Source organism: Anopheles darlingi, chromosome 2, assembly GCF_943734745.1.
Source record: "Anopheles darlingi chromosome 2, idAnoDarlMG_H_01, whole genome shotgun sequence".
Lineage (NCBI taxonomy): Eukaryota > Metazoa > Arthropoda > Insecta > Diptera > Culicidae > Anopheles > Anopheles darlingi.
Window position 1 is genome coordinate 27,211,903 of NC_064874.1, and position 20,000 is coordinate 27,231,902.

The 20,000-nt window shown below is 49.0% G+C and overlaps 6 protein-coding genes across 10 annotated transcripts in view; 3 read left to right on the forward strand and 3 right to left on the reverse strand.

Annotated features, from left to right (window-relative positions):
- LOC125947973 (uncharacterized) overlaps positions 1–406 on the reverse strand; it is a 1,289-nt gene extending 883 nt beyond the window's left edge. Inside the window, exons 1-2 of one of the 2 annotated variants that reach the window (XM_049673585.1) lie at positions 229–406; positions 1–143 (exon numbers count right to left, since the gene is read on the reverse strand). The exon at positions 1–143 is cut by the window's left edge and continues 150 nt beyond it. In XM_049673585.1, the coding sequence (XP_049529542.1) occupies positions 1–143; positions 229–383 (298 nt within the window). In that variant the 5' untranslated portion in view covers positions 384–406. The other variant, XM_049673587.1, reaches the window with a different exon arrangement.
- The window catches only part of LOC125947888 (uncharacterized), a 329,870-nt gene that overhangs the window by 269,660 nt on the left and 40,210 nt on the right, over positions 1–20,000 (forward strand). The window lies entirely within an intron of this gene.
- On the forward strand, positions 415–6,301 carry LOC125947918 (eukaryotic translation initiation factor 2 subunit 3-like). 2 transcript variants are annotated; one of them, XM_049673469.1, is made up of 4 exons: positions 415–592; positions 949–1,123; positions 4,354–5,464; positions 5,565–6,301. In XM_049673469.1, the coding sequence occupies exons 1-4, from the start codon at positions 515–517 to the stop codon at positions 5,623–5,625; spliced, it is 1,425 nt and encodes a 474-aa protein (XP_049529426.1). In that variant the 5' UTR covers positions 415–514; the 3' UTR covers positions 5,626–6,301. The 2 variants fall into 2 exon arrangements, with proteins under 2 accessions (XP_049529426.1, XP_049529425.1); XM_049673468.1 differs by lacking the exons at positions 4,354–5,464; positions 5,565–6,301 and adding an exon at positions 1,877–4,322.
- LOC125947927 (uncharacterized) lies at positions 6,331–12,107 on the reverse strand. Of its 3 annotated transcripts, XM_049673488.1 has the most exons (6): positions 11,670–12,107; positions 11,502–11,576; positions 9,487–9,733; positions 9,241–9,394; positions 8,073–9,165; positions 6,331–7,977 (listed from the first exon to the last, which is right to left on the reverse strand). In XM_049673488.1, exons 3-6 carry the CDS (start codon positions 9,606–9,608, stop codon positions 7,403–7,405), a joined length of 1,944 nt encoding a protein of 647 aa, XP_049529445.1. In that variant the 5' UTR covers positions 9,609–9,733; positions 11,502–11,576; positions 11,670–12,107; the 3' UTR covers positions 6,331–7,402. The 3 variants fall into 3 exon arrangements, with proteins under 3 accessions (XP_049529445.1, XP_049529443.1, XP_049529446.1); XM_049673486.1 differs by lacking the exon at positions 11,502–11,576; XM_049673489.1 differs by lacking the exons at positions 11,502–11,576; positions 11,670–12,107 and adding an exon at positions 11,185–11,419.
- On the reverse strand, positions 12,698–18,087 carry LOC125947889 (protein RRP5 homolog). The gene is made up of 4 exons (XM_049673375.1): positions 17,921–18,087; positions 15,548–17,838; positions 13,295–15,462; positions 12,698–13,217 (listed from the first exon to the last, which is right to left on the reverse strand). Exons 1-4 carry the CDS (start codon positions 18,017–18,019, stop codon positions 12,850–12,852), a joined length of 4,926 nt encoding a protein of 1,641 aa, XP_049529332.1. The 5' UTR covers positions 18,020–18,087; the 3' UTR covers positions 12,698–12,849.
- LOC125947938 (uncharacterized) overlaps positions 18,273–20,000 on the forward strand; it is a 4,074-nt gene continuing 2,346 nt past the window's right edge. The window contains exons 1-3 of the mRNA XM_049673511.1: positions 18,273–18,635; positions 18,715–19,505; positions 19,577–20,000. The exon at positions 19,577–20,000 is cut by the window's right edge and continues 2,346 nt beyond it. Of these exons, the coding sequence (XP_049529468.1) occupies positions 18,620–18,635; positions 18,715–19,505; positions 19,577–20,000 (1,231 nt within the window). The 5' untranslated portion in view covers positions 18,273–18,619. The remainder of the gene's footprint in view (positions 18,636–18,714; positions 19,506–19,576) is intronic.

Genomic DNA, 20,000 nt, shown 5'->3' on the forward strand with positions numbered 1-20,000 from the left:
GTAGAAGCAGTTTCCGACGTGGACTATGGCACTGATAGATGCCTGGAAAGTGAATTTCGCACAGATAGCGAGCGGATGTGCTGCGGAGGTCTTGTTCGGTCAGGCCAGAATTCTCGGCCCATACTTTGCACCGGTTGGGGTCTCTGGGGAACAGAAAGTACGTCACTGCCGGGTTCGAAACGGTGGTGTTGTTGCACCCTTTGTAGGAGCATATTTTCTTCATCGTACTGTAACGATTTTTCTCCATATTTCCAACTTTCTGCTGGTTTTATCGTAATCCGTTTTCTGGCGTCCTGCACCGTGAGTTGTTTGTTGACAAAAACCAGTGGCGCTGTCAAAAATTTACGATCAAACTTGTCGATGAAACGGTTTGACATTGACATTCCCAGCTTCTCGACAGCGCCCCCGGCTCCTCTTTTTCATCGCCGTAAAGCCACTCGCACGACCCGTTGTCGGTTTCGTTCGGTTTCGCTAACTTGCAGACGCGTGATCAATTTAATTATCTTCTGCAACGATGTCGTCCACTGACCAGCAAGCCTCAACGGCTACCACGGGGCAACCGCATCTGCAGCAGCAGGATCTTTCGAAATTGGTAAGCATACACGGCCAAAAGGACCCGTCGACGCTGCCCGGACTCGCTGCGGCAAAATGCCAACAAGACATTTCCATGCTGCTTTTCGGGGCGTTATCGAGGGCTACTCCGTTTGCTGGCAAATGTAGCAGTGATCAGTATGATGATATGGAAACGAAACCGAAACCATCCCAGTCGTGTGCATCCAGTTCCAGTCAGAGCTGATGCAATGTTAATCCAGATCGGTTCGGATTTCTAGGTTATGGTTACACACTGCCGACACGGTTTGAGAGGAGGCGACTTAGGAGTGGAAGCAGCAGCAACACTACCGCAAAGTCCATTATCTGATATCTATGGTGTACTGTTTGTCGTTTTAGGATATTACAAAGCTGACACCGCTTTCGCCGGAAGTTATTTCTCGCCAGGCCACTATCAATATCGGCACTATTGGCCATGTAGCGCACGGAAAGTCGACTGTTGTTAAAGCCATCTCCGGCGTACAGACGGTCCGTTTCAAAAACGAGTTGGAGCGAAATATCACCATCAAGCTGGGTAAGTGAGCAACAATGCGCACACATCCTCCGTTATTAGGATACTGTGTGTTTCTGTTCAATGCGCTATCTTTTTTCGCCAATTTACCTTTTGTCCTATTTTCGTATTGCTTTCTGCCCCGTTTCATGTCGACCGGTTGACTTTTTACTCGGTGTCTCTTTATTTTATTATTGTGTCTCTATGAACGGTATTCTTTTGTTGATCTACATTTCACATAACAGTGCTTCAGGCCGTAACGCATTTTAAGGGTTTGAATTCCCTCGTTAAAAAAAAAACGATTCCGACTGTCAATCAACTAGTAAATCACTAACAAAGCTAGTACCAACACGGAAAAACGAGACAACAACGACAAAACAAGTGTATCCTTTTGCGAAAGGAGTTGTACTTACATTGCACACGTGTGCCTCAATCGGGGAGAGGAAGAGTGTGCACTAAGTGCTGTAAAAGTGGTGGAGTAGTGTATGCGTGGCAGAGAGAGAGATGGGAGAAAGCAAGAGAAAGTACGGACCTCAGAATAATCTCGGGCAGAGGATCTAGACTGCCCGGACAGAGTAGGCTTGTAAGCATGACAAATACGAGGGGAAATGGAGAACATTCCGTCCTTCCCTGCGATTTGTGGTAGATTATAATGTACTGTTTTCTTCGTGTCTAGTCGCGTCAAATTTAAAAATTCGTATTTTCTCTTCTCTTCTCCCCCTCTCTCGCTTTCTTGCGCGCACCGGTGACTGCTACTGCTACACTACTACCGCCCAGAACTCCTGTCCCCGGAGCTAATACACAAACTTACCACCGATAGTGAAGCATTGAAAGGGTTTATTAAAAAAACCCACGAACGTTACAAGCCTATGGGGTATGCCAGCTGTCCGAGGGGCACTACCCCCACCGTTGCTACCAGCAACGGAAAAGGACAAAGAAAGCGTAAACTTTCGGACGAAGCGCTGGCAATTAGTCCGTCTAAGTTGGGCGATTTCAGCTCCCAGATGAAGCAGGCTAAAATCATGGATTTCTTTAACAAATCACCACCTCTCCGTGTGGCTACCATTACGACTGAGGCGAATACTGAAGCGGCGAATGCCAAACAAGATAGTGCAGAAATTAAGAAAGATAACATAGAGGCGGCATGTAAGGCGGAGGTGCTATCGATGGGCTCCCGTACATCTTTGCCAGCAGGGTTGCGGAAGGAGGGAATCATGAACCCCGGCGAGGCAACAGCAACCGCACGGCAAACTATAGAAGGATTCGTAGGAAGGAGATCAATGGCTGCGTCACCGTCGCGCAGCTCGTCCGATTCTGCAACGAACGAACAACGCATCGCGGTGTTTCGGCGTGTGTCAATGCACGAACTTCCCAGTTCTTCTCCTCCCAGTACCAAATCTAAGTCTAAGGTGAAAACCCCGCAAAGCTCGTCGGCAAAACCTTCCTCCTGCTCGTCCTCGCGTGGAGCTCCAAAAAAATCACACAAAAAATCATCCGACGAAGAGTACGAGGTTCGGTCGATCGAGGATATTCAGATCGTACGGTCGGATCCTTACTTCCTGATCAAATGGAAGGGCTACGATGATAGCCACGCCACGTGGGAACCACTGGAGCATCTGCGCAGCTGCAACATGCTGAACGATTTTCTTCAGGAACAGCTCGATCGCGTGAAGGATGTTGTGGCGGAAATCGAGGAACAGATCGAACAGTGTGAAGAGTACCTGCAGGTTTTGCATACCCATCAGTCCGGACTCAAGACGGCGTACGAAATCTTCACCGAGTATGAGCAGTACGACTGGAGCCAGGTGTGTGCCGATTTGATCGTAATGGCCAAGTTAAAGATGCACAAATCGCACCGGAAAAACATCTGGAATCGGATCGTGCAGGCCAAGTGCTGGGAGCTTTCGTTCAACAAGCGACACCAGCAGCTCTTACTGTTGCAGCGGTTCGAAAACCTCATCAACTCACAGGAACCGACCTGCAAGGTGATAGTGATAAACGATCAGGATCTGGATGAACCACCGAGCAACTTTACCTACCTGCGGACCAACATTGCGACCGAAGGGATTGCAATACCGAACGATCCTCCCTATGGTTGCATGTGCAATCCGTGCAACTCGCGAGCCGAATCCTGCTGCGGCAAAATGGCCGGTGGCCGTTTCGCCTACAGCAGTGGCAAGCGTCGTTTGGCACTCAAACCTGGTGCACCGATCTACGAGTGCAACAAGCGATGTAGCTGCGGTCCCGATTGCCCAAACCGGGTGGTACAACATGGTAGCCGATGTAACTTGACGCTTTTCAAGACGAACAATGGCCGCGGCTGGGGTGTGCGAACGAACGTCGTCATTTACGAGGGGCAGTACATCTCGGAGTATTGCGGTGAGGTGATCGCGTACGAGGAAGCAGAAAAGCGTGGCCGCGAATATGATGCGGTCGGTCGGACCTACCTGTTCGATCTGGACTTCAATGGAGCGGACAATCTGTACACGCTAGATGCGGCCCGCTATGGGAACATTTCGCGCTTTTACAATCACTCGTGCGACCCGAACTGTGGCATCTGGTCAGTGTGGATCGATTGTCTCGATCCGAATCTGCCCCTGTTGGCCTTTTTCGCTTTGCGGCGTATCGAGCCCGGCGAAGAGCTTACCTTCAACTATCACTCGCAGATCGGTGGCCAGAGTAGCAGCAGCGCCGCTAGTGATGGTCCTGCTAGTGGTAGTGTGCCTGATGAAGTCGAAAAGACCAACGGTTTACCCTCCGTCCAAAGTGCGTCGAATGTCTGCTCTCCAAATAGCAAACTCAAGCAGTCGAATAGTAGTCATCCACCCACACCGAGAAAGAACGTCTCCATACCCACCGAATGTCTTTGCGGCAGTGCAAACTGTCGAAAGTTTATCTTTTAGAAACAAATTCCCTCGAATTTCGGTAGTTTGATAGTGATTTCATTTTAAACCATTTACTATCATATAAGCTTCGATAGGGGTATGCTTTGTGTAACATCGTGGTACTAAAAGCAAGTACTAACGAGTGAGCGAGCAGGCGAAAGAGAGAGGAGAGAGAGATATATAGTGAAAGAAAGAAACGGACAAAGTAGGACCGTAAAATTGTTTTTACTTCGAACAAATAAAGTGGCGTCAAATGATGGAATGTTAACTTCCCATTTTTTTTTATAAACAAACATACGCAGCGATATACAATTTTGTTTGCTTCAAGTTTATACATCCTTTCCTTCGCACAACGTCTCCCTCTTCTAGGTTACGCCAACGCGAAGATCTATAAATGCGACAACCCAAAATGTCTGCGACCGACGTGCTTCACTTCGGGTGGTTCAAGCAAGGATGACAGCTTCCCGTGCTACCGTCCAGCCTGTACCGGACGCTTCCAGTTGGTGCGCCACGTCAGCTTTGTCGACTGCCCCGGTCACGACATTCTGATGGCAACGATGTTGAACGGAGCCGCCGTTATGGACGCGGCCCTGCTGCTGATCGCCGGTAACGAGTCCTGCCCGCAGCCACAAACGTCTGAGCATTTGGCCGCCATCGAGATCATGAAGTTGAAGCACATCATCATACTTCAGAACAAGATTGATCTTGTGAAGGACACGCAGGCGAAGGAACAGTACGATCAGATCGTCAAGTTCGTGCAGGGTACGGTCGCCGAGGGGGCCCCCATCATTCCGATTTCGGCTCAGCTCAAGTACAACATCGAGGTACTGTGCGAGTACATTACGAAGAAGATTCCGATACCGCCGCGCAACTTCATCGATCCCCCTCGGTTGATCGTTATCCGGTCGTTCGATGTGAACAAGCCGGGTTGCGAAGTGAACGATCTGAAGGGTGGTGTCGCCGGTGGATCAATTCTGCGTGGCGTCCTGACGGTCGGCCAAGAGATTGAGGTGCGACCCGGGCTGGTGAGCAAGGATGCCGAAGGCCGGTTGACCTGCAAGCCCATCTTTTCGCGCATCGTCTCGCTGTACACGGAGCAGAACGAGCTGCAGTTCGCGGTTCCCGGTGGGCTGATCGGTGTCGGTACCAAGATCGAACCAACGCTCTGCCGTGCCGATCGTTTGGTGGGCCAGGTGTTGGGTGCTGTCGGTGCCCTACCGAATATCTTCATCGAGCTGGAAGTCTCGTACTATCTGCTGAAGCGTCTGCTCGGTGTCCGTACCGAGGGTGACAAGAAGGGTGCCAAGGTGCAGAAGTTGGTCCGGCATGAGATGCTGCTGGTGAACATTGGTTCGCTCAGTACCGGTGGCCGTGTCGTTGCTACGCGTGCCGATTTGGCCAAAATTGCGCTCACCAATCCGGTGTGCACGGAGAAGAACGAAAAGATTGCTCTAAGCCGACGTGTGGAAAACCATTGGCGGTAAGTTGGTTTGTGCATCGCCCATCGGCACCATTGGGCGCCACAGGCCAGTACGAGCAACTCATTGTTTTGTTCCCTCTTTTCTTTCACTAACACATAGCTTGATTGGATGGGGACAGATTCGTGGCGGAACTGTGATTGAGCCATTGAAGGAAAACTAAAGAAAAGCGCATAAAAGCGGATATACTGTAACATCTAGCTTCTACAATCGAACCACATCCCCTCAGTAACACCATCAGATAGCTGACAGATAGGCTGATTCTCTCTAGCTTCACTTTCATCGTCGTTTGGTTTCGGTTTCCACGTACAGCGTGCAAGATGTCAACGGCAGCAACACGACTGCCGGTTAGCGTAGCAAAGGGGCACGGGACGACTAAGGATGCCATCGGCGAGCAGCATCGGCTACCAGTGACGCGGAGAGAAATGGCATGGCAGAAGAAAAAGAACAACAACAAGAAACAGTATGCCACCGACTCCAGCAGTAGCGGTACAATATTTAATCGGAACCGTGGCAACAGATCCTGTAGTGGCTACAGCCACCGTAGCCACAATGAACTACAGAAAATACATTACCCTCTTAAGAAAACACACGAAAGCCCGGAGAGTGATTCGATTCCTTACCGATCGCACCATTTATCACGTGCCGAATCCAGACAGCCTAGCCTTTGAAACGAAGATTTTCCAAAAAGTACGAAGCTAGGACTACATACGACCTATATAGGTCTCTGGACCTTGACGCATATCCAGAAATGGCGAATGCCCGCTTATCCACCTTAGCAGTTCCCGTATGTGAGGACGACAAGGGAATTGTAGCGTCTTGCTGCTACTGTTGAACCGTAAGATGTAGAAAAACAAGGGTTTCTTATTTTCATGGGTTATTATTGAAATGGTGTTGCCCTGGTGAAATGCTTTTGCATACCGAAACATGAGGAAGAAGCAACCTAAAAACTAGTAAGGAACTGAGAATTCATTCTCGCCGATGTGCTGACAATTACGTTAGCTAGATTTATCGAAACTTAATCTTTAAAATGCCCATTAGTACCTCTCGGAGGTGCAACTATGAGCGAGATTCATCAAATTCAGTAAAACAATTTTCATTAAGCTCTCAGCTTCCGCAATTCAATTGGATTGAATTTTGTTAAATAGAAGCTCGCTCTTTGTGCCGTTACCAATTCTACCATTTCGTTTCATGCTTATCCATTCATGACCATAGAAATCAACGATGGATGCTCTACCCTCTCTCGGCCGGTACGCGCTAAACCATGCGCTTAGCCTTTTTTGATTACCATACCTATCTAGCACTAGGGGTTACGTTGAGATTCACAAATTAGGCGCCAGCGATTGCGCCCTATTGGCGGGTGTTGAGTGCATTGACTGCCTTTCAGATGCCTGCTGAAATAGGGCCCCGCACATGGCACATAGTGTCACGTGTGGCTAACGTGACCACCGTGAGAGAACCGGGGATTCACGATCTGAATGTTTTGTGCTCTGGACAGTGTTAATTCTCAGTACTAATCTAAGCAAATGTCGACGGTCGCCTGCGCCGGTTGTATTTGCCCTAGCTGCCCCTAACAAAACCTTATACGCCTTTTTCTATCCACTAGGTACGCAATTCATCGTGGTCGGTAAAGTTTAAATATCTCAAAAACACGTGTTAGACATATACATATACTACTACTGCGACTATTGCTGCTACTGCTTTTGCTGCTGCTGTTGAGATATGAGTAATCATTCCTCGTTTGAGTGTCATGCCTCGGCGATAAAATTTGGGGGGACATATTTACACAGGCAGTACGGTGGAGGCAATTTTCTAAATCTTCTCCTGGAACAGGCCTGCAGGCATCAAACGCACGCAGGCATCGAGAGAATTATTAGAGACATGGGATGGGCAGCTCCCTGGACTAATGATTACTGATAGTCCGGCGTTCTCGATGCCCCTCAATGATGATCACCCGTTGTGCAGTAGCAAAACTTGCGCATCTCGGGATCACGCTCGTAGATGCAGTTCGCCTGCTCCCCGTACTTGTTGATACGCGAGATGTCGCCGAGCTTCACGCGAAACCGATTGTTCAGGCGATCGTGCAGCACACTCGCTTCGTAGATCGCTTTGCTAGGGTTGGTTACTAGCTTCACCTGGTACATATCGTGTGCAACACGGATCGCGTCGGAAGAGAATTCGCCCAAAAAACCGTCGGTGTCACGGTTCTGCTTGAAGCGCACCAAATCCCGATGCGGCTGGAGCCTGGCTGCCCATCGGATTTCGTCGAGCGTAAGCAGAGCGCAGATACCACGGTGCCGCTCGGTGTGATGGTTGATCGTGTCAACGATGGTTTTGGCCGAGCGGAACACCTCCTCGGACGAGGCCGTATCGTTGATCGTCTGCCAGTTGAGGCAGGCGCACCAGTGCGGTTCTATGTAGGCATCGGCACAGGAGCGATTCTGCGGAATCGGGTCGAACAGCGAGATGGCCCTTGCCATGGCCGGTTTCTGTTTCGCTTTCAACGATTGCAGTGCTGTGGAAAAGACATGGTGAAATTAGGAGCGAAAAAAGATTGAAAACCTCTCGAAACTGGAAACCGTGGGTAAGAAAAGCATACTGGATACTCACTCAAAATGTCCTGCAGTGTCTCGTGCACATCGAACGGGGTCACCAACCGATTGAGATTTTCACGAAAATGGCCATACTGCTCGCGGTACTGCATCTTGAACCATTCGGGAAAAGTGAAGCTAAAGAACGGTAACCGTTCCTCCTGCTTTCCCTGCAGAGTGTTGCGTACTTCGGCGAAACGATTACCATGGTCGGACATCAGTACCAGAATCGTACTGTTCAGTATACCGGACTGCTTGAGCTCCACAAGCCAGTTTGTTAGATCGGTATCCGCCACGCCGACCAGGTTAATGGAATCGTGTGACAGTTCGCCGTGAAAGCTGAACACGAATCGCGGTGTGCTGGTTCGGTAGCTCGTCATGAACTCGCGCGTATAATCCAGCATCACCTTATGGCGTGGTTTCGCGCCAATGCACAACCGCTTGTAGTAGCTGAGGTATGCCTCGATCGCCAGATAGTAAGTGCGCATGTAATGATCGGTCGGCTGCTCATCGAACCCGTTCAGCCGGTAGGAGAAGGTACCGATGTTCGGTACGTCCTCGTTGAAGGCCGTGACGTAACCGTACTTTTCGTATTCCTTCCAGATCAGCGGGTATACGTTGACGTACTCCGTGTTTTTCATGCGACGCCGCGTATCTGGTAGCTCCAGCTCGGTGAAGCCAGTCAGCAATGGAATGAGCGCTTGCGGCGTTCCATCACCCACAATGTTGTATCCCTGTAGCACGTCTGCACCGAGGTACTTGGTCAGATACTTGTACGCTTTCGGTAGCTTGCGCTGGAAAGCGTTACGGCTGAGGGAATCGAACCCCAGCATCAGGACGTTCGGGGCGAATTCCTTGTTCCAGCTGGTCCGTGATCGCAGAGTCTCATCTTGCCGCACACCTATCAGCAACCCCTGCCATCGTTCGGTCCGGCTTTCGGTCCAGCATTTGGCACGCACGAAGTCACTCGCCTGCAACGTGTAGCTATCGCTCGTACGTGTCGTTTCACCGAAAGAAAACTTAAAATCACTCTGCCGCAGAATATCCGCGTAGTCACAGGTTATTTTGCCCTTATCCTTGATTATCTCTGGCTTGATGCGGCATATGCTCTTCTGTAAGATACGCCAATCCACCGTCAGATCATCATATACTGTGCGGAACCCGCCAGCGATCAATCACATACTTACCTCACATGCCACCCAATCCTGCAGCTCACTGCCACACTCGATCGGTTGCTCGTCCTTCAGGAAGCTCAGCATTTCCGGTGAATCCACCGGTAGACTGGGCATTTTGCAGGCACCTTGATTGGCCAACGATTTGATAGACTCTTCGATCAGCACGCTACAATATTCAAACGGACAAAGGGAAAATACATTAAAACTTCGTGCTTCTCGCAGCGTTTTCTATTTTCGCGAAGAATGAAAAACACCTACAGCTTCTCTCGATTGTCGCCATAGTCCTCGCCATTGAAGAAGTGATCCAGCAGCAGATAGACTACGCCAATGGATAGCAGCAAGACAAGGTTACGGCGCGTAAATTTACGACATTGGTACATGGTGGTGGTGGTGGCTGCAGTCGATCGTTTCCACTCGTGTTCAAGAGTTTTCCCAAAATGTCGATCCCACCATGTGATCTTTTGGCCGGGAAATTAACCGATCCGATGAAGTTAACAAAAGGAATCTGAAACGATTAACATACATGATTGTAACACATTCGCTCTCCAATGGCACGATCGGCCATGCCGTTATCAGCCCAGCAATGTGGGCGCTTCCACGTAAAGAAACTTAGATAACGTTGTAAAACACCACAATCGCTACCATTGTGGCATACGTGCATTGGGCATGGAGCTTCTTCATTGGCGGTTGTTTGGTGTGAAATGACACTGAACACCCCCGCCGCACGATCATAAAGTTCTGGTTTCTCGCAAACTGTTCTGACGTTGAGCGGCAGTAGCGTGTAGTGATAGCGTTAGCTCTACCCCTATGTTTAGGGGTATTGCGTGAGCAGCACTGTTTGTGGCGATCGCGCGCAATGTGCTCAGGGCCTATTAGTGATCACGTGTTGTATATAGAAACGGGCCCTGCGGGCAACTTTGTGCGTCGCCCGGGAAACGATCGCTGTGCATGGCCGTTGTCTCGTTCGGATGAATTGTTTTGTGTGTATGTAGCAGATCGGTCAACATAGTAGCCATAGCGTAACGTAACGTAGAAAAAGATCACCGCTGCAGAATTGATACCGTATGTTGGTTTGATGTACCTAAAGAACGTGTCAACCGTATCGTGGCGGATAAATATCTACTACATTCGATCATATCACGCTCTGGTTGATAAGGAACCGGCAATGTTCGAAGGGTAATTGATTGTTAATAGATTTTGTGCCGCCTCTCGAAATTTTGCCATGTATGTGATAATTTTGAATGAAACGATGAGACGTAAGATAATAAAAAAAACTCCAAAAGGCCATCTGGTTGTTTAGACGGTTCCGAGGCTGTTTGTTCAAGATCCTTCTTTCTACCGCTCGCTTCTTCTGTTGCTTTCGATTTGCTTGCAGCTGATTGCTTTGATTTGTTGACTATTCTCTGGAAACCTCAGTGAGGTTTGAGACCAACACAGCCAACGAAAGCGGCCAACATGTTATTTAGTATTGCACTAAACAAAACAGACACATAGAAATCTGAAGTACTACAAGGCAATTTAAAAGCATTACATTACTGTGGAATTAAACATCACATATTCTCGAAGCATACATAGCTCCCTGGGGGTGCACTCGGCCAGCGAGGGGAATCTGTTTTATCAGCAGTTTTTCCTGTTCTCTTTTCGTTTTTCTTCCATGTTCTCTACATTTGGACCACACGCAGTTGCTCTGCACCACCGCACCCTTCTAGTTGGCAAACGAATCTCAAGGACCGTGTCCTGGAAACATCCTTGCTAATACGTTCACAAGTAAATGTCCTCGACACCACTACTACGAAACACGGCCGTGTGTCACTGAATGTTGCTGAAGCGACTTCATCCTTTTTGATTGAATTCGAAGAATCAGCGCTATTCGTTCTAGGGTTTAGCGGAAAGTAAATTTAAATCCACACAAGCATGCACCATGCGATTCCCGTTGGGGAAAGCAACTGCGTTTACCGTTCACATCACCAAGTATTCACTTTTTATTAGAGACGCCTCGGGGTAACAGTTGCAAAACACTTGATTTGCGGCAAAAAGGATCGCAAAAATCGATATTACCAGTCAGCATTAAGGAAGCAATGAGTATTCCGGTAACGCTCTCTTGTCTTGGTGTACGCGACACAGCATAACACTGAAGGAAGGATGTGTATAATCGTTACTTTCCCTGTAAGCTTCGACAGGATTATTACATAAGGATTCCAAAGACTGACTATACGTTAAGGATAGACTAGAATGTGATCTAATGCAATCTCTAAATGCACACTTTCACTCACGTATCGGCTGTTTCGACGTTTCACGCTACGTGGCCTCAAATCATGCCGTAATCGCTTGATGGCTGGAAAAATGCACTACGCACGACAATGCGCTCCGTTCTATTAATTGCACATTCAAATCCACAGCTTGCTGAGAAAACGTTGACGAAAAAAAAAACAATAAATTACCTAGAGAGGTTATCTACAGGTCGTTTACAGGGCAGCCCTCGTGTGAGCACGTCGCGTGGCCAGTATTAACTGCAATTTAGTAAATTTCTGGTCTGGACAGCACACCATCGTTCACCACTAGTCGCGATCGCGTACCGCCGTCGGCTCAGCTCAGTTATGCCGGGATACCAGTTAGTGTTTCACTACGCACGGCCTACTGTGCTGCATATGACGCCCATATATGGGCCACCACCGGCACCGCTACAAACCATAACCGTTGGCTCGACCGCTTTTGTACCGCTACTGTGCGTGTGCGTTGGTATTGCCGCCGCTAGAACGATTCAATCCACGCGAAATACTTCCTGCAAGACAATATATTCCGCCGCACATCGCTCCCAGGGGGCCAAGAGAGCGTCACATTAGCCAGAGAGACGAGAGTTACATATGGGAGAGCAGCCGCGTGTCGTGTGCTAGCGAGAACGCGGAACAATAAACAATCCTCCTCCTTCCCACAAAGTAGTAACCGCACATTCTATACTACCATCGGTTATCACGCATTCTGCTTACTTTTGCTCGTGCGGTTAGAGAGAGAGAGAGAGAGAGAGAGAGAGAGAGAGAGAGAGAGAGAGAGAGAGAGAGAGAGAGAGAGAGAGAGAGAGAGAGAGAGAGAGAGAGCGGGGGAGGGGGGGGGGTTTGGCAAAAACGCGCGTTTCACTGTGTTCGATATCTTTTCGAAAACCGCTGCAGAAGCGGGGGGCCATTCACACATGCTTCTTGAATCGGTTCTAAAAATACATGGATTGGCAAAGCACGTCTGCCATATGCAAATTGGCATGAACACCACCGCCCTTCTGTGTGGCATTTCATTTAGTTCGTTCATCTGTTGCCTTCGCACATGTCTTCATCACTAAGACCAATGAACGGCTGCTTATTAGCATGATCAACGGTCAATTTTTGGTGTTACTCACGGACGAATTCCATTCCATTTCGAAGGTAGAAGATAACTCCATTTACAAAGTAGAAGATAAAAAAAGGTAGATAATTTCATTCCGCGTTATAAGGCCTATTTATAAGGTAAAAGATATGGAAAAAGGGGGTGGCGAATCCTTTTCCTTTTCATTATCGACATAAACTTTATTCATGTGTAGAATACGCATATGTATATGAAAAGAAAAAAACAGAATCGTTCCCGCGTCGAAAATTACTTTTTACGCCCATTATCGGCTGCCGTCGTGACGCCCGCATTGTTCAGCTGGGCCTGAACGTAGTCTGCCGCCATCTGCTTCACTCGCCGCACACTGTCGCGGTCTCCGTGTTTTTCCTCAAAGGTGACATACTTGGTGTAGAGGGTTTTCATGTTCTTCATTGGTAGCCGTTGTACAATCGCACGTTCCAAAATTTGTCTGGCCTCCTCGATCAGACCATCCTTGACCAGCATGTCCACGTACTGGGACCAGATGTCCGTGCGCTTCGGGTACGAGGTGAGTATCTGCTCGAACAGCAGATGCGCCTCATCCCGGTTGCCATGGCGATTGTGGAGAAATGCAAATTTGACGATCAGGGGAATATCTGCCGAGGGATAGAAGAACATAATAGGGCAAATGAATGGCTGGACCCAGGCGAGTTCGAGATAGCGTTATACTTACGATCGCGATTGGGCAATGATTTCAGTGCCTGGCTCAGCAAAGGTTTGCCCTTGTTGGTCTGGCCTATTCGATACCAGGCATCCGCCACCAGGTACCACATATCGTTCTCCTTGCGGAACTTTTTCACTAATAGCTCCAACAGTTCGGACACTTCCGACACCTTCTGGCAATCGATCAGAATGTCGAGCACGCGTCTGTACACCTTGAACGCATCGTTGTATTGGATCGCTTCCGTGAGGACCTCCTTGAATGTGTCCACTGTCTCGTAGCGCAGCTCAAGGTTGAGCAGCGCAATCCACACATTCAATAGTTCCGCTTCCTCCCGAAAGTTGATCGCTTTTAGTGCTTTCCGGGCGACAGTCCGTGCTTTATCCAGCTCGGCCGATTCCATGTGAAACGCCATGTACCGGATCCAAAGCATGCTGTTGTTCGGCTGTGCCATGACCAAGCGATCGAATTGATCCGGTGTATGCGGAGTTGCCGAAGGATCAGCTAGCTCTTCTTCGATCTTCCGCAGGCGCTCCTCCTCCTGTTTCATCGCCTCGAATCGTTCTTTGCCCGTCATTCGCTTACTGCTGCTCGCCTGCTGCTCGTCCTCTTCATCCTCACGCTCATCACCATCCGAGTCCGATGCGTTCTGGTCCCGCTTGTACACGGGTGTAGTATCCCAAAAGTTGGTCGCACCGGGAAGCACTCCCTTGCCTTTGCTACTGTTGCTGTTGTCTTTCTTGTCGACATTATCGGTCGTTTCATTATGCTTCCGCTTTTTTGCGCTTTTTACCTTCTTCGTGGGTTTCGCCAGGTCTACAGCACCATCAACTTGGTCGCCTAATAAAAAATCGCAGCCACCATCTAACTGGGTATCGTAGAAATTATTCAGCATATCTTTGACCCCTGCTGGAAGAGACTTTTTTTTCTTTTTCTTATTTTTTGCCAATTCGTTAGCTGCTTCAGCATTGGATTCCAGCTTTCTTTTCGTCGGTTCGTTGGTTGAACCAACGGATAACTGCTTCGGTTTTGATTTTTGATTCTTAGATTTCCCCTCCTGCTCGGTCGAGTTAGCAGCTTCAAGTTGCTTCTTTTTACTCTCTTTCTTCTGGGTCACTTCTGCAGACGATGCAGTAACCAACTCTAGCTGGCGTTTTTTCGATTTCTTTTCGGAGTTGCTAGACTTGTCCGTACCGTTGTGTTGCTTCTCTCGTTTTGTAACTGCAATGAGCGGCAATGTTTTCTTGGGTTCTTTTTGGCCCTTCGGCCCATCTTTGTGACCATCTGCTTCCTGATTTGATTGCTTCTTTATCATCTTGGCTTTCTCCTCATTAATCTTTTCTGACAATCCCTCCTCTTGATCCTCCGTATCAAAACAAACGAAATCTTCATCCTCATCATCGTCCACACTGTCCCGGTAGCTGTCGCTGGCGTCCGAATCATCCCCATCCGATTCGTCGATCTCTGACTCTGATTTTTCCGCCTGATCATCATCGAGCAACTGTTCTTGGAACGTCTCCGGCAATTCATTAACGTACCGTAGCTTACCTTGCGACCGTAGCTTCAGTGTCGAATCATTCTCATTCTGCACGCATTGTGGACGTTTCTGATGTTTTGTGTAAAGCTTCGTTGGGTTTTCCATGTTGTCAAATCCATTATACAAACCGTAATTATACTTCGTAACGGCAAATATCATATCGCCAAGCGGATGCATCGGTAAAACAATGTTTACCGGTTTACCACCGGTCTTCCACAGGACATCATTGTAATGATGTTTTACTGGTACCACAATCAGTGGACCCGCCTTTTTCGTTGCACAGCAAATGTGAACGTATTCGTTTGAGTACAATTCCGTACAGTGCAACCGCTCGCTGGGATTCAGCTCCGATGCCTTTGGTTTGGATTGATCAATGAACTTCAGGCGGGCTGGATCGATGCAAACTTGTACCACCTGACGTACTACATCGACCCATATAATGCGGCCTACCACTTCATCCCCAATTCCGTAGATGCCGGATGTTGCCGGTGGTTTTTCGACGATTCCTTTCGCAGTGTCTTCCGATCCGTCCTCTTCCGGTTGCACCTTCACAACGAGCTTCTCCGCTACCTCGCTCTCGATGGTGCAACGAACTTGCTGGCCAACCGTGAAGTTTGCAAACGTTTTTCCCGCTTTCTTGTAGCTGAAAAGATACACGAAGAACCAAACCATTTTGTTTAAAGCTGCTCATAAACCTTTTGTTCAACTGTTTCATCTCTGTTTCTTACCGTTCAATTAAGCATCTCACATCGTGCATGTAAGTCTCCATGTACTCGTACACGTGCTCAATACCACGTGGGCACACCATACGACGTTGTGTGTTTGCGTTAAGCTTGAAGGATTCGTCGGTGTTGCCCTTATGATCGTAAGTAATCCGCGCGTAGATGATTTCTCCATCGGGAATAGTTTCTGCTTGTTTGTCCTCATCGCGTAACCGAACCTCTATCGGCTTTGCATAATCGCTGAGCAGTAGGTTGGCAAACGGTTGGCCATTGCGTGAGAAGTAGCTCGCGCGCACTACTGCTCCTTGAGGATTATTCTTCAGCAGCATCGGTTTTTTATGACAATACTCCACATCCCGGACGCTGTACGTATTTTGTCGTAGCTTTACCACCGACAGTTTCTGTCCTTCCTTCAGCTGGCCAACGTACAGGGGATTGTGGGCTGCAAAGTCGGAAAAGTACTGCAACGGGATGGTGCCCTTGCTTCTATCTTCTTTTAGCACTATTTCGACACCCGTCGGCAACACCGCGATAACAGTGGCCTCGGTTAGCGTTGAGACCGTGTCAGTGCTGTGCAATGGCAGCGCAAGGAGCAACTTTTGCGTTGCAGAATTGTACTGGTGCACCGTTACCTGTACAACACTGCCGACGCGTAGTGTGTGCATCTTCACGGTATCTTGCTCCATATCGCGCAAATGTTTCATCAGCAATCCCTTGATGTCGTTGGCAAACTTGATCATAAAATAGTCGCGTGTTTCCTGCACTACCAATCCGTGAAACTGTTTAGCTTCGGGAGCGGTTAAGATGGAGTTTGCGTTCTCTAGCTGCTCGCGCGATGATAGAATTCGAATCCCTTTTTTCAGCAGATTGGGGAGGTTTGTAAACTGCACGAACGGTGTGCTGGGTTCGAACATCATGGCTCGCACCTGCACCCGTGCGCCCTCTTTAACGTGTTGCGTTCGATCGAACCATTCTCGCGATACCGACCCACGCACCGCACCCTGCTCGACAAAAAATCCTCCTGCATCAAGCAGCTTCTTCACACGCATCTGGTATATCTCACCGATCTGTATGTCCTGCAGCGTAAGCTCATCGACCGCATTGTCCAACGTATCGCAGACGATGAATGTTCGATTTAGTGGGTCGTAGCGCAGAATGCGCAGTGTGTGCACCGAACCGACGTGATACTTGCTCATCACAACGCTCTCCTCATAGTTGCCCTTGATACGCTTCATGATAACACTCTTGGGCAGTAGCGCTCGGTACTCCTTGGCGAACTGCAACCAGGCACCCGCGCTGGTCACTGTCACTACGTGCGCGTTCTCAATGGTCTCGCCGGCCGCATAGGCAACGCTGTTTTCAGCTCGGTTGCCCGGGTACTTGGCCAGCGAGACGAACACATGCTTTGTGACCGGCATCACGTACAGAACGGTCGCATCGAGCTGCTGGAACATGGTGTAGCTTTCTGGCTTGCTATTTGGTTGCGTGAGCATAGTTTCGTTTACGAACGCGGCTACCGTATCATCGAAGAGGGTCCCGCGTAGGCCATGCTTTACCACTGAGCCGACGGTAAACGGTACCACACAGCCCGGTACGATCGTTTCTAGGTTGGTCATGCTCACGTTCAACAGACGACTCTCTTTCGGGCGGAACGCCTTCAGTATGATCGTTACTGTCGTTCCTTGACGGGTAACCTTTTCAATGGAGCAAAACAAATTCCGTCCAATTTCGGTCGGGTTTTTACACAGGTTTTCTTTCGGCAGGAAGGCGCGCACGTTGCGAATGCCCACATCCATCGTATAACCGTGGTCTTCTTCTATGCTTAGCGTGGCGGACAGCACTAGCCCAGGGACGAGCTGGTTCGCCGTGAACGAGCTATGTAGATCGTGTGGATTTAGCGACAGCGTTAGCTGCCTCGGGGATGTTTGCTTTTCCATCACTTTAACGTACACCAGCTCATTAACTTTGTACAGATCGTCCAGTGTGGGACAGTCAAACGACTGTCGGTCGATCATAGCTTGAAGGCGCTTGGTGTACGCTTCCGAGATGGCCGGCACGGGGACGGTTCCCGTAATCCGCCCCGGCAGCGTAACTTCCATGTGGGTTTTAAATGTACGTTGCACGCAACCCAGTACCAGCATGCCCGTTTGGAGCGTTACGAAGCCCAGGTTGGACGCCTTGCAGGCCAACTCCTGCTCTTCCAGTTCTTCCTCCTTCTCTTCCTTCAACACTCGTCGGCGATCCTTTGGCCGCGGCTTCCGTTGCTTAGCTTCTTCTTCCGTGGATGCGCCGTAATTCTTGAATAAGGGATGGAAAACACAGAAATACGATACTTTAAATGGGAGTTGGTTCCGCATGCTGCCGTCAACACCCACTTACCTCGCGCTGACGCGGTTTAAATTTCTTTTTCGGTGCCAATCCATCGTCCTCGGTCTCGGTTTTTTTGCCACGCGGGAAGGAAGCTTCTACGTAGACCATTTTAATCGGAGTTTTTAGTTTTTAATTCCATGCAACGGTGATCTGAGCCGGTTCCGTAAACAAAACCGCGTGTTTGGCGAATGACAGCACAGTGCTGCCAGTCTGCAGTGCCTGCCTTTCGAAATCGAAAATGGGGTTTTCGAACGCGCGAAGCTTCAGAAATTTTTTTGTGTTATAATTTATCAGCGAGCACTATTTTAGTTAATCAGCTTTGAGTGCCACAAAACAACTGCAATTTTATTTAGTTTTCGCAGCACATTAGCCGAATAACGTTGAACGAAACCGCTCGGCTCATCTTTTCCGCCGGTTTCGCGTGCCTGTTGGTCGTTTATCAAATCTGTCAAACCGAGCAACAACAAAAGCATGTGCGCAGTGCGGTTATCCACTTCCCGACCGCGACCAATTTCTGCTTCGCTTTTTCCTCTCCATACTGTGTCCTGTGAGTCCTTGCTGCTATCAAACCATTTCCCCGCTTAGAATAGGTTGTATGTAGAAAAGCCCATTGTGTTCTTTTGCAAGCGATTACGCGAGTTTCGCGTTCTGGTGTAGTGTCCTTTCCAACAGTTTTACGGCTATAAGGACGACAGACAAAAGGAAAACATGAGCGACGAAGACGGTATGTTACAGTGTGTTCGAGTGTAGCTTTTGTTGCTCTAGGATGATTCGATAACGCTTGCTTCTTTTTTGGTTTTAAGATTGCCCACCACTCTGTGAGATGGACACGGTCGATTCGAACGGTGAAGATGATGACTGGGAAGTGGCCGAGGAGCAGAATGAGCCGGTAAAGTGCTTGTTCTGTGAAACAGTGTCCCCAACGATGACCGTAGCGATAAGGCATGCGAAACAGCAGCACGATTTTGATCTGGCCGGCATACGGCGCAAGTTTCATTTGGATGAGTATTCGTACATCAAAATGATTAACTACATTCGGCGGGAGCGACCAAAGCCGGAGCAGTTTAAAAAGGATCCCGGAAGTAGTGCACTGCCGTGGGCTGACGATAAGTACTTGAAGCCGGTAGCCAACGAAACGTGGCTAATGTTCGATCTGGATGAGTTGGATGAAATTATGCTGAGCAATGGCGGCAGTGGTGGTGGCGGCGGTGGCACTGGTGCTAGCGGTAATGGCGTTTCAGGCGAGAAAGAAAACGGCAACGATATCGGTGAAACGATGACACTCACCACTGATCAGTACCGGAAGCTGCATGGCATCATCAACGACTTGACTGCTCAGCTTCGTGAGAAGGAAAATCTACTTCAACATGCCGCTAGCAGCATCGAGAAGATGAAGGCTAGCTTCCGTAACGTGATCGCCGAACAGCAGCAGCCGAATACGCAAGACGGTGATGGTAGCAGTGAGGGTGGCGATAAGAAATTGCAGCAAATTAAAAACAAACTGCAGCACTGTGTTAGCAGCGTTTCGGTGGATGATGATCAGAGCTATTTCAATACCTATTCCCACTTCGGCATCCACCATGACATGTTAAGCGTAAGTATTGATTGATGTCACGGCGGGGGTGGTCCAAGAATAATTTACAAAATTGGTTCCATTACCGATAGGATGAAGTGCGAACGTCGAGCTACCGAGACGCGATTCTTCGTAATGCCGATATCATCAAAGACAAGACGGTGCTTGATTTAGGCTGCGGGACCGCAATTCTTTCGATGTTCGCCTCGAAAGCCGGCGCCAAGGAGGTGATCTCGGTCGATCAGTCGGACATCATCTACCAGGCGATGGATATCGTGCGCAAGAATAACATCGAGAACATACGATTCGTAAAGGGCAGGCTTGAGGACACGGAGCTGCCCGTGGAAAAGGTGGACATCATCGTATCGGAGTGGATGGGTTACTTCCTGCTGTTCGAGGGCATGATGGACAGTGTGATCTACGCGCGGAAACAATGTCTTCGCGAGGGTGGCTTGATTCTACCGAATCGCTGCAATATTAGCATTGCCGGTTATGGCGACCTCGAGCGTCACAACG